The sequence below is a fragment of the Vombatus ursinus genome, unplaced genomic scaffold (assembly GCF_900497805.2).
Source record: "Vombatus ursinus unplaced genomic scaffold, bare-nosed wombat genome assembly UNPS02014799.1, whole genome shotgun sequence".
Classification (NCBI taxonomy): domain Eukaryota; kingdom Metazoa; phylum Chordata; class Mammalia; order Diprotodontia; family Vombatidae; genus Vombatus; species Vombatus ursinus.
This window is the reverse complement of record NW_020954577.1, coordinates 12,261,562-12,275,059: the sequence shown is the minus strand read 5'-3', so window position 1 is coordinate 12,275,059 and position 13,498 is coordinate 12,261,562. Positions and strand designations below refer to the sequence as shown.

The 13,498-nt window shown below is 38.7% G+C and overlaps 1 protein-coding gene across 3 annotated transcripts in view; it reads right to left on the bottom strand.

The window, feature by feature from the left end:
- TMEM196 (transmembrane protein 196) overlaps positions 1-9,450 on the bottom strand; it is a 59,600-nt gene extending 50,150 nt beyond the window's left edge. For 2 of the 3 annotated variants that reach the window (XM_027872011.1, XM_027872012.1), the window contains exon 1: positions 9,286-9,450. In XM_027872011.1, the coding sequence (XP_027727812.1) occupies positions 9,286-9,450 (165 nt within the window). The remainder of the gene's footprint in view (positions 1-9,285) is intronic. The other variant, XM_027872013.1, reaches the window with a different exon arrangement.
- Positions 9,451-13,498: the final 4,048 nt, after the last annotated feature.

Below are 13,498 nucleotides of genomic sequence, written 5' to 3'. Positions count from 1 at the left end.
CCAACTCTAGAATGTCCATGGGATCATGGGATATATTACCTATGCCAATTGCTTTTGCTTGACCGTTTTTATTTGTTAGAAGGGAAGGTTAACTAAGTGATGGGTGACTGAGGAAAATTCATAAATGACTGATATAAAACCAAAAGGAATCTGTAAAAGCAAGTTAACAAAAATGAAAGGGACAGCCCTAGTGATGCATGTCTACATTTTATGTATGTTTTCATGTCTAAAGGCATAGTCTATAATCCTATAGGGCACTCACTTTGTTTTCCAGTTCTTGTTGATAATAATGTTACCTAGAGAATTGTTTTCTTTAAATGTTTGACAGAGTATTTGGGATTTTTTTTTTTCAGAATAGTAGCTTGACTGTTTTTTTTTTCAGTTAGGTCAGGTATATCTGAATATTAATCTGTCCCATGAATTAATATGATGAATTTAATATATTCTAAACTCAAGTAAGGTAAAATGGAATTAATTAGTGCCTCCTGTTGTAATTATGATCTAATAAAAACATTTAGAACTTGATATGCTTGAAGTATAATACAGATTGGAAAAGTGAGGCAGCTGGACTGATTGACCTCTGAGGTCTTCTCCACTTCTGGAACTATGAGGAGAAAGTTGCACATAGGAGGTTATGAAGGTCAATTTTGATTGACCTTGTGGTTCTCAGACTTGTGATTTCTCCTCATTGAGTTTTATATTTCCAGTTTCTCTTAAGGTCAAAGTGAGGGAATTTGTATTCCCAAGGGAAGCCAACATAACTAGGGTTCATACGATTTCCCTGGCATGTCCCCCTCCCCAAATCATGATGACTCATAGTCATCTGAAGCTGCTGACATAGTAGAGAAGTAATGGATTCCCTCCCCACTGCCACAGGCCTGAACCAAAATCTGGGAGCAGCTTGCATTTCAAGAAACCTTTACCACCCTACATTGGCTGCATGGCCATTTTCTTCTGGTATTCTAGTCTGTTCGTTATATCCTTGGGTGAGAAAACAAAAGATATTGGTTTAGGTCACATGAATTTAATCTTGAGCCAACAAATTAATTTCTCTCTACTTCAGGTTCTATGCCCAATAAATGAAGGAACTTCCTCACCAAAACTGGTAGGATGTCAACATAAATGAGGTAACAGGAGCACTTGGACCTCAGAAGAAATAAATGGTAATATCAATATAAACTCTTATTGTTATTAGTTGAATTATTATCTGCATTATATGAACTTCTCAGAAGAAGCTGTGTAGGAGAGTAATTTCCAGGAGACAAATAAAGAAGGATTTAATCACTGTGCCAGCAGTAAGAGATGAGGAGATTAAATAAATTTCATTTGGAGAACTAAACAAACCTCCACATTTTAGGAAGGACATTGAGAATTTGGATAGCAGGATGGCCCGGGTGATGAAGGACTTTGAGTACATGCCACTTAAAGATGATTTGAATAAATTAGGCATGTTTAGCCCCAAAAGAGAGTCCTTTGGGGTGTGTGTGTGTGTGTGTGTGTGTGTGTGTGTGTGTGTGTGTGTGTGTTGGATCCTTTTGGCATTCTAGTGAAGCTACGGACCTCTTCTCAGGGGGATAAAAAGTTTCTAAATGTGAAGTCAGCTGGCCCAAGACATCATGGGTTTCCTTTTATTTAAACAAGGGCTAGATAACCATGTGGAGGGCATGTTATAGAAAAGGTGCTTGGTTAGTCATGGGTTGGCCTCTGAGGTTTCTTCCACTTCAGAAGTTCCACTGGTCTACTCATTTTCACTCAAATCTAATTTGGACTGATTCTTTTGATGGATAGGTGCATTAGACCAAAGCTCATCATTTTCAGAAGTCACCATCATTAAAAAATAAAGATTCACTTAAAAACAAAGGAATTGAAATAACACGATCGCTTACAAGACTAAGTCTGCATACTATTCAACTAACAATGGTGCCAAAATCTTTCTTTTGGAAAAATATAAGGAAATTAAGATAGTCAAGGGGCAAAATAATAGTGATTGCATATTGAAAATTCATTTTCTGAGCTTAATAATATTAATAATAACAACAATATAGAATCCTCTTGGCTTGACCAATTCGCAACAGGGAATGGATCCTAAGTGAGTGAGAGATTTACAAATATCTGTTCCTGTCCATCTAGTTAGCGTCTCATATGACTATATGCTGGTGCTGATGAGATGACTGCTTCCTGAGTTTAGGGTTGAGATATGTGGGAATGAAAGCTTGGGTTTGTCAGCAGAGCCCTCTAATTAGGACTTTTGGCCATGGTGCTAAAGAAATGACAAAAACTGACACTAGCCTGGTTTTTAAGGTTTTCTATAATACAGTCTTACCTTACCTATCCATCTAGGTGTCCTTACCTCATTCTAAATTCTATCCAGGTTAGTCCCATAATCTGTCCCACAAACATGTTTTGTGCTCTGTAACTCCTTATTCCCTTCTCCTAGAATGTTCTCCCTTATTCACTTTACCAATCCAATGTCTAACCACCCTTCCAAGATGAAAGGATCATAAATTTAGAGCTGGAAGGTTCCTCATAGATTGTCTAGTCCAACTCCATTTTATGGATAAGGATCTTGAAGTATAGATTATATAGCAAATTGATCACACAGGTTTTGGCAGAGCTGGGATCTGAAATGAGGTGACTGGACTCTGAATCTGGGTCATTCCACCACATTACACAGTCTCTCAATACTAATAACAACAATTCTCATTTACATATCATTTTAAAAAGCCCCGAATCTAAATTAGATCTCTACCATTGGCTTATCTGATCTTTATCTGAGATTCAGGCCTCCTCTTTTCTCAACCTCTGAACTTCTAGTCACTACCAGACAATTCGAGCCTTAATTACAGGCTGAGTTATACTAGTTGTTACTTAGTTTATTTTATTCTTTCTGAGTCAAGGAATCTAAAACAAACTCTGAGGACAGGGACTAGATATTATGCTTCTGTATTTTCCATGGATAGTCATTGTGCTGGATACATAATAGAAGTATGTTTTAAAAAATTTTTCATAGATTGATTATGCCAATTACCTTCAAGTATAGTGAAATAAATACTAGATTTGGAATCAAAGGCCCTGGGTCTAAATCACAGATTTGCCACTCATGAGTTGAATGAATTCAGGCAAGTCATTTTACTTCTCTAATCCTTAATATATCATCTGTGAAATGGATTTCTTAGACCAATTTATATATATGTTTTGTTGTTCATTTATTCCAGTCAGTTGTGTCTGACTGTCCATGACCATGTTTGGAGTTTTCTTGGCAAAGATACTGGAATGGTTTGCCATTTCCTTTTCCAGCTCATTTGACAGATGAAGAACTGAGGCAAACAAGTTTAAGTTACTTTCCCAGGATCACAGAGCTAGTAAGTGTCTGAGGTCAGATTTGAACTCAGGAAGATGAATCTTCCTGGTTTCCAGTCCAGAGCTCTATCCACTGGGCCACCTAGCTCTCACTACTGTTAACCTGGGGCAGCTAAATGGCACAGTGGATAGAGTTCCAGTCTTGGATTCAGGACTTTGAACATGAGTTCAAGGTCAGCCTCAAATACTTAGTCGTTGTGTGATCCTGGGTAAGTCACTTAAATCTGTTTGCCTCAATTTCACCATCTGTAAAATGAGCTGGAGAAGGAAATGGTGAACTGCTTTGGTATTTTTGCCAAGAAAACCTCAAACATGGTCAAGAAGAGTTGGACACAAATGAAAATGACTCAAGAACAACAACTAATTTCCTAAGATGATTGTGGGAGAAAATTATTGGGATCATATATTTATCCCTTCCTATCCCATTGCTACTGCTTTATGTTTTGGAGATGGCACTGAGCTAAATTATAGGGTAAATTATGTTGAGGAAGCCAACAGTTCATGTTTGACTTCTGATCTAGTCCACTATTCCCTTTGCCTAATCTTATTACAACTCCAAAAGCCCCAATATAAATTACAGATATTACCTAACTCCCCCAGGGGAAAACTTCAAACTTGTCTATTCTAGAGAAACCATTACTATGGAGGCTTTCTTTTGACTGAAAGGCTTCCTGAGTATGAGAGCTGGCCACTTCTCACAGTGGACTAATCAACTCAGGCCATATTTTCTGGCTGAAATTCCAAGAATAATTTGAGTCTAATTTCCTCACATTCTATCCAGTTCAAAAATTCACATTTTCCAATTAGCTGGCTTGGAATTACCCTTCCAAGGTTATCCAAATATGGGCATTTTCAGAGAAACAAATCACCATGGCCTAGTGCAGATATTTTGACATTCCTTTCCTGTGTGGAGAATCAAATAGTTCCACCTTCTAAAATGAGACTGCCATGAAAGAAATCCTGAGCTCTTTAAGATGCTGAGCTGGCATATGCAAAATCACCCCAGGCAAAGACTATAATTGGCTTTACTTGGATGAACCCTATTTAATCTTTACGTTTGTTTTGGCTTCTCTTACAGCCTCCCAGTCTTTTTTTTTTTATCTTACTATTTTGGGGGATATTTCTACTTAGTGGGATAAACAACGGAAACAGATTCCTCTGCTGTAGTCAATGCACTAAATATTTTTGTCAGCATGGTTATTTATGCCCAAACATCTTTTAGCAACTGATTTCCAGACTCTCCTTGATTTCATACCTAACCACTACAAGGCTGGCAGTAGAGCAGATTTTATGGTTAGAAAAGAGTCTCATAATATCACAATGGGAGGGGACCTCAGAAATCATAAATATTTAATTGAGAATGCCTTCCAAAATATTTCCAACAAGTGGTCATTCATTCTTTGTCTGAAGATTTCAAATGAGAGAGAAGCCAGTGTCTTATGAAGCATCTCATTCTATCTGTGGATGGTCGGATGGTGAGGAAGTTTTCCCTCCAACCAAACAAGATAATCCTTGTTGTGGTGTTCATCCAATGCTCCTAGTTCTTCCCTCTGGGACCAAACAGAACTGTGCTAATTCCTCTTTCACACACCAACACTTAAAATCTGGAAAACAGATATATCCCTTGGTACACTAAGTGGATATTTGGAATATTCCATCCACTATCATAGGAGTCACCTAGCAATTGTATTTGGTTGTTGAGACAACCAAAAGCTTCACACTGAGTGAGCTGTGGCTCAGTTAAACTTTATGTTAACTCACTGGGGGAAAAAACACCCATTATTTTAGGACTTTAAAAATAAAATAGAATTAATATATTGTTTTTTTCCTTAAGTGACTACTTGATATTACTGATTCCATTATTCACAGATTGTCTGCTTGAAATTTGGATTTTCTCTGATCTAGTAATAATATTACATATTATTAAAGGTAGATGTTAGCTACCTTAACAATAATACCAGATCTAACACATGTTGTAATTTTGAAGAGAGACACAGGCTATTTCTCATTGATGATATGCATAATTTAGGCCGAAGAGATCCAGATGATCTAGTTTGAAATGAAACATATATTTGGCATCTGAACTATTGAAACTGGTGAACTACAGTGCCTTTTATCTGCACATTCAGTAATGGTAGAGGGGATATTCATAAGCACCAGATGACCGCATGGTGATTTACTACAAGTTGAAGGGCATTCTTGGCTGCAGAAAGATAGAGATTTCACTAGTGTCTAGAAAGAGAAAGACTCATCATTATCTTTTCAAATATGGTAGTCATCCCTACCAGATCTGCTGTGCAATTTACAATCTACTTTGATTGAATAAACCTACAGTTGTTACAAGTTACACTAAGGTAAATGGTTTATATTCTTCAATACCTAGCATTATTTCCCACATGGAGGTCAGAACTCAGAGTAAGCAAGTTCTAAATCATATTCATGGAAGAAAAAAGATCACTTGCAGTGATTCCCAAAGTGGGTGATACTACCCCCTGGGGCAGCTGAAATGATGCAGGTGGGTGATAGTAGCCTCAGATGCAATTGTTCACTTAATCTGAGACTTCTTTCCTAGTTTGTAAGATTTCCAGGAGGGCACTGAGTAATTTTTTTTAAGGGGGCAGTAGACCAAATAAGTTTGGGAACTTCTGAGTCATGGATCAATTGGATTCAAATATCACAGCCCAATGTCATTCCTTGTGTTGTGATATCTCCTACCTTTAACTTATTTTTAATTTAGTTAAAGGGGAATAAATAACTTTAGAATTATAGCAAAAAAGAAATGCTTTATTTCTCTTTTGTATAGTCTCCCTTTAAGTGTAGATTATTATCTCTATGTTGCTATGGTCTGGATTAAAGTTTGCATATGTATAGACTTCAACACAACACTCAATTGGTTGAGTTGTTGTCATGGTGAAGGATGAGGCCATTAAACAAGTAGGTCTCTGAAGTTTCACAAAAATTCTACCTATCTGAAGCACTAGATATACTATATAGAGTAAATTAATAAAGATAATACATAATCATAATAAAGCAAATATCTGTCACTGTTTTTGAAAGCACTTTTCAGAAGTTATTTCATTTGTTATTCACAACAACCTCTTTAGGCAACAGCTACAAGAATAATCGTGCTCATTTTACTGCTGAGCCAAATTTAATGATTTGTCCAGCATTTGATAACCTGTAAATAAATATCTGGGATGCAATTAAAATCTAGGTCTTCTTGGCTCTTCAGCCAGAATTTTATCTAATACAAAAGACAAGGGTTGTTTAGGTAACCTAAACATTGGCAACGTTTTACACTGCTTTCAAGAGCTTGCCTTATGTTGTATTTGTAGGGAGAACTGAAGAGCTAGTACCAAACACACAAATGCTACAAAATGATAAGGACACATAGAATCATAGAATTTTAGAGCCAGGAATAACAACTGAGATCATTTAGTCCAATTCTCTTGTTTGTAGATGAAGAAATGGAAATCTAACTAAGTTACATAGCTTAGCAAAACTGGAATGAGCTACTTAGTGAGTTAGTAAGGGATGACGTCTTGTTTGCCTTGCTGGAGAGGGGATTCAAGTTGAAGTATGGGTTGCATGGGATGGTCTTTGAATTCACTTCCAATTCAAGATTGATTTTATGACTTGTTTAGGACCATGCAGGCAGAAGTGAGTGATTGAGTCCCTGCTTCTAGTTTAGTTGCAGGAAAGCTCAACGCTGTTATCATCCATGTGACAATATTCTGGAAAAAGCAGCTTCCTATCCACTTCATTCCTTTGTCTCTTTGAACTTTTTCTATGACTTTTCCTTGATCTTTAATGCCAGCTCTCATTTTGATTGCAGCATCACTTTCAAACACCAGCCCCTTGCCCCTTTATTATTTGCTGCTTTTGGCAGTTAGGAACAATTTCCACACACCTTGAAGTCATCAATTTAAAGTAATTTAGTGACCTCCCAGACCCTGTCCTGACAAATTATAGGTCTTTTCCCCTACTCAACTGACTAGACATTTTAATCTCATGAAGACACAACCATGACCTCTTTTAGTTTGCATCTCAAGGATGCCAAACAACTAGGTGCAAAATGAAACTTAGTCAACCAAAATGCTAGATACTTTTCTAGATATGATACCAAACATCCAGTTTGAGTCATATCTTCTTCCTATCCCCACTCAACAAGCCTGCTATTTGGGCATCAAGAAGACATGGCTTCAGTTTCTTCATTTATTCTGATTTGCTAAGGAGCAAACTCGGAAAACAATGCAAGCATCCTAGTCATGGAGTCATCAGTTAAGCCAGCCTCCCCTACAACTATGAACCCTAGAGCTATGTAACAATTCATAGTAACTGTAGTTTTTCATGGGAAGAGTTTGGAAGTTTATTTCTCTGCTCTGTGACTGCACCATGACTTCAAAAATATTACCTAGTGGATATAAGATGAAGAAAATTTATTTTAAAGGTTTCCATTGTACTTTAACTAATAAATTCTAATTCCATATATTTATACTATCAATATGAAAAGGTTACTTATGATTAGGTCAAAAGAATGTCCAATGATGATGTGTATAAAAAGTTTTGTAGTCAAGCATGCTACACAATTTAGCTATTATTATTGAAGAAAAATTACACACTCATTTGAACACGTTAAAGCTTTCTTGGAGTTAGAGTTCTTTTTTTTCTCTTTTTTGTAAAGAAAAAAATCTGTTCAAATTTAATTTTAAAAGATGTGACCCAGTTACTAAATTCTGAAAGGTAAGGTTTAGTTTAATTTATGCTTATTAGAGAACCCCATGAGAACCCTCATCAATATGCATGTATTAGCTATCAACTTAATTAAAAATAATTTTTTGGGGATTATTACACTTGTGTACCCAAATGACCATTTTTTCACTTAAAACACAACACAAATAATTTTATAATTTCACTAATAGAATTACTAGGAAAATAAAATCATATTTTCTAATAGCAATCTTCCAAGGTACAATGTGAACCAAGAAAGATAACAAGATTCACTGGAACCCAGGGAGAAGAAAAAACCAACAAATTTTTGCAGTTCGGCCCAAACTATGATTTCTAACAGGAGGCATGAGTTCTTAAAGTTTTCCTGAATCTTACCTATAGAGGAAGAAACAAAAGGTACATTGGTTCTGACAGCTTGCCTCATGAAATGTATGAAACCTCTCAGTAGGAACTATGTGATTAGAGGTGTTCTTACAAATTGTACTCTGTTGTTGTTCACCCCCTACCTTCTACTGCAAACAAGTGATTGCCTAGAACTCACAAAGTGGTTTCCAGGTGTATATTGATAGGTGATAAATAATCATCTAGAGAGAACTAGCAGAAAAGGACAATGGAGAACAATATTATCATTACTTGAGGCATATGAGATTACACACAGGCACACACACACACACACACACACATACACATACACACACACCATGTATCTCACTTTGTCGCATCTGGATTGCCACTTGTGTGTCCTGGTCACCATTTTCCCTAAGACAAAAGAATAATTACAACCCTGCTTGCTTTTGAAGACCCTACAAAACCCATGACATGTTTCCAATTTTCCTTCTAAAGGAACAGAGAAGTCAGAGGACATGCCCTTGACATTCTTGAAAAAGCCACCCCCTGATTATTCCCACTAACAAGACCGTTCTAGGATCTCCCAGAGGACCCTTTCACCCTCCAGGTAAACCAGAGATCCTTATTTCATTGGGTCTTCACCCCAAGCAGGTATTCAGACAAATAAAAAAGGACCACAGAGGACAGGCTTAGCCTACCCACAGGAACAATGCACAGGGGAAGCTTTTCCAGACTGACATGCAAGGGGGAGGTTTATTATGGCCTTCCCTCCCGGGGAGGAGCTATTAAACACGCAATGATCATCAGCAACAAGAGTTAAAGAGAGAGTGAAATGGCTTAACGTACACACAGCCCGCTCCATACCGGAGAGGAGTCTCCAAGCTGCGGCTGGTGCTCTCTGAGGGCCAGGCTGAAGCTCACTGCCCCCACGGCCACGCTGGACGCCCCCAGCCCTATCTCCAGCACAGAGAGCACCAGCAGGCTCCCAATGATCTGGCCGCTGGTGCACATCCTTCCTCGGTCATCATTCCTTCCAGATCAGCCCGGGAAACAAACCATCCACCTTCTGTCTTCCGCTTTCCCCGTGCGCTCCCCTCTCTCCCCCAGTAGACCCCCCAAAACTTTTTTCCCCTTTCTTCACCAGTTTAGCATTTTCCAATAGGTATGCAGTCCCAGAGACAGAGGCGAGTATCTCTGGACGGGACCAAAGCACCCAGGGCACCTCCTGGCACGTTCAAAGTGCCGAAGGACAAAGGATTTCCTTCTGCTCCAGGGCTGAAGGCAAGTTGAAGTGGAGGGAAGGAAAGACAGAGGGGAGATGTTGCAAAAGTAACCTCTTCTCAAGAGGATGGCCGCTTAGAGATGAGTCTTTTTATCAGGGATGCGCTCACCCGGGCGCTGTCCAGGGTGCTGCTGCGTCCAAAGTCCCTGCAGGAAACCTGCACGCCCCCTCTCTCGTTAGCTGGCTTTTTCTCTGTCCTGTGTCTTCCAGCACTTCGGGTTCCCTTGATCCTTTTTCCGAGTCCAAGGGTTTTGTCTTCTGCGGGGGGGCGAGTGGGAGGGCTCGCTCCCTTCTTTCTGCTTCCTCTCTGCCTCGTCTCCCTTTGTTACTGTCGTAATAGAAAAGTGGCTCAGTCCTTCTATCTCCGCTTCCGTCTCTCTTCCAGGCAGATTACATTCAGCACCACACTCCTCACAGTTGCTGTGTCTCAGAAAAAGTCGACCTTGTCTGATTGCCCCTTTCTGTCTCTGTTTCCTCTTCTCCTTCTTCCTCCCCCTCACCGCCACCCTCTTCTTCCTCCCCTTCTCTTTTTATCTTCTTCTTGCTCATCGCAGTGACCTCATTGGAATTTAGGAGGTTGATGGAGGAGGGAAAAAGACAGATATATACATATATATATATATATTATATATATACATATATGTGTGTGTGTGTGTGTGTGTGTGTGTGTGTGTGTGTGTGTGTTTAGAGCCAATACCCAAGCTGGCTTTTGCTCAGCCCCGCCCAGGGACCCTAATGAACTACAAGCGGACCAAGATGCACCTTTCCCCTTCCCCTCCCCTCTTTAGCATTCCCTTTGAGAAGGAAGAAAATACCCCTGCAGAATCAAAGCTCTTTTTGCGCAAAACTTTCTGGGGAGGGGGGGAGGGAGTGGGGAGGAATGTGTCAAGGGAGAGAGTAGAGAATATGAGAAGGCTCCCGAGCCTAAAAGACAAAAGGGCATAGTTATAGAAATACCTCCACTTCCTAGTGGAATATTGTCCACTCCCTAGAAGGGACAAGGGTCTTCTTCAGCCCAAAGACTCTCTTATTTCAGGGAAGTCTCTCAAGTCAGGCTTAAGGTGAACAATTCATTCTTAGGGTTTTTTACTAGGTGATGCTGGGGAAGGAAGAACTTGTTTGTTCTGTCCTACTCTCTGGGATGGTATGGTGGAGTCCCAATAGGTATTAGATGAAGCATTTCTTTCATTCCAATCAGTAGACAGCCTTAGACAGAGCAGTGATTGGCTCATTGGGTTCTCACTCTAATTCACAAGATATGTTTCACAATTTTTGAAAAAGACATTGATCAAAGAAAACAAGCACACAAACACACACACACACACACACACACACACTCACTCACTCACTCACTTGACTTACCCAGAACCTGCTCACAATAGAGATTCAGAGCACTGAATGAGGCACTATAGTCCAGCTATTAAAATTATTTCCATGATTTGCATGCAAGGTTCATGTGGCACATTAGTCTTCTGAAAATCATGGGTATACAGTCACCGTGTTCAAGTCTTGGTTTCCAATTCAATGAAAAAATTATATTTTCCAAAGGGAGTGTATATAGAAGAGGGGTGGGGAACCTGCAGCCTCAAGACCACATGTGGCCTTCTAGGTCCTTGGGTGTGGCCTTTTAACTGAGTCAAAATTTTATAGAACAAATCTTTTATATTAAATTAAAGCGATTTATTCTGTGACATTTGGATTCAGTTAAAAGGCCAAACTTGAGGACCTAGAGGGCTACATGTGGCTTTATCTCCATCCTTCATCTAGAAAGTTAGTTTCCCTCTCACACCTCCAACACACAGATACAAGGTGTCCCAAAATTCTTGGTTTAAAACTGCACTAAGACTTTTGGAACATCTTGTGCATACTCCTGCTTCCCCCTTCCGTATCCTAACAGCTGTTAGTATCTAGACATCCCCAAACAAGAGAAAGTATAACACTTTCTTCATAACTTCTCCTGTTTAGTTACAGCAGGGGCATTGCCAGCTGTAAGGACAGTGGAAGAATAAAAGCTAGAGTTGAGAAAAAGATACCCCCCACACACAAATATACACAAAGTCCTGTATTTCCAGTTCCTTTCAATCAGTTCTGTGCCCTAACAGAGCTATAATTTTATCCATAAAATCATTGAATTCATCCTATTTCTCTAAAAAAATGATAAAATACTCACTTTGCCTGCCCCTTTTCTTGGCATTAATCACTGCAGTATTTGTTTCATACTTTTCTTCTCAGTAGAAAGAGCCAGAAATTCATTATAAACTGCTTGATTATATTAAATAATAATTGCAGAAACCTAAGGAACTGTAATGTGATTATGAAGGGGGATTTGTTGGTCTAATATAGCATACAGCTATTATTATTCCTATTTCAGAGATGAGGAAACTAGCTCAGGCAGGTTGAAAGACTTGAGAGTAGGAACTGTTTTTGTTTTTGTCATTGCGTCCTCGGATCCTAGCACAATACCTGATAAATAGAATATGCTTAATATGTGCTTGTTCAGTTGTTTCATGTTAGGAGAAGATTTGCATTTGGAAGGAAAAACAATGAGCATATTAATGAATTATGGTTCCATTTCTATTTCTAGGCTAATTATATTCATTTAGTAAAAGTCTCAGATTAGACATGTAAGCACATTAACATACTGACATTGCCTGGATCCCTGGATGAAATCAAGATTTGTGAAGTTCAAATTCACTTATTTAAATGGAGACAGATTTTCATTGATACATGGACGTGGATGGTGGCCATCAAGAAATTTATGCACAGATATAGTCTTGATCCTAGAAATGTAAATGGAAGCATAATTTTCTGAGTTGTAGGTAGTATATGACACAGCTTAATGCATATTTAAAATGTTGAGAATACAAATAAGGATTTTCTGGGACCGGTTCTGTTCTACCAATTATGCTACTGGGTATCTCATTAGATAACACAAAGATTTACAAAGTCAAACTTAAGGATAGGTGACATCTTTCTTTGATCATAGTAATCAAGAGTGAGCACATGTCATGCAAGGTACACTAGATTTCCCAATATAGTTGCTTCTTGGATAACTACATAATAAAAGCATTTCTTAGAGAACAGTTCATCTGAAAAAAAGACATCATGATTTCAATGGACTCCTTTTAATATGAATCAACAATATCATATGCGAGTTAAGTGATGGAATCCTGTGTTTCACTGACAGAAGGTGAATTCCCAGGAATAGGGGGGAGTAATAGTGCCCCCCCCAACCATTTCACTCTTCCCTGGTCAGACCAAATCTGATAGATTCAGTTCTGGGTACCACATTTTAGGAAAAGCATCAATAAACACAGAAGGCTAATCAGGATCATGGAGGGTCTTACATTATTATCACATAAGGGTCAGTTGAAGTATATAGAAATTTTGGTTTGGCCTCCAAAACAGACTGAGGGGATACATAATGGCTACTTTCCAATATTTGCTGAGGTTTCATGTGAAACAGATAATGGAATTGGATTATGGAAGAGGACAGAAACAAGAACAATAGTAAAAGTTACAAAATCACAGACAGGCTTAATATGGGGGGGGGACTTATTAAAAGTTGTATCTTCTTAGAGTGGAATGGGATGCTAAAGAAAGTACTAAATTTCTCCTTGTTGGAGGTCTCCAGTTAAAGCCTGGATAAATAATTGCCAGTTATAGGTTGACTCTGAATTCCCATGAAACACTGAAATGCTATGATTTAGTAACAGAAAAGAAACAATACAAAGTATGCTCTTTGTTTACCAGTGGCTGGGATTCTAGTGTGATATC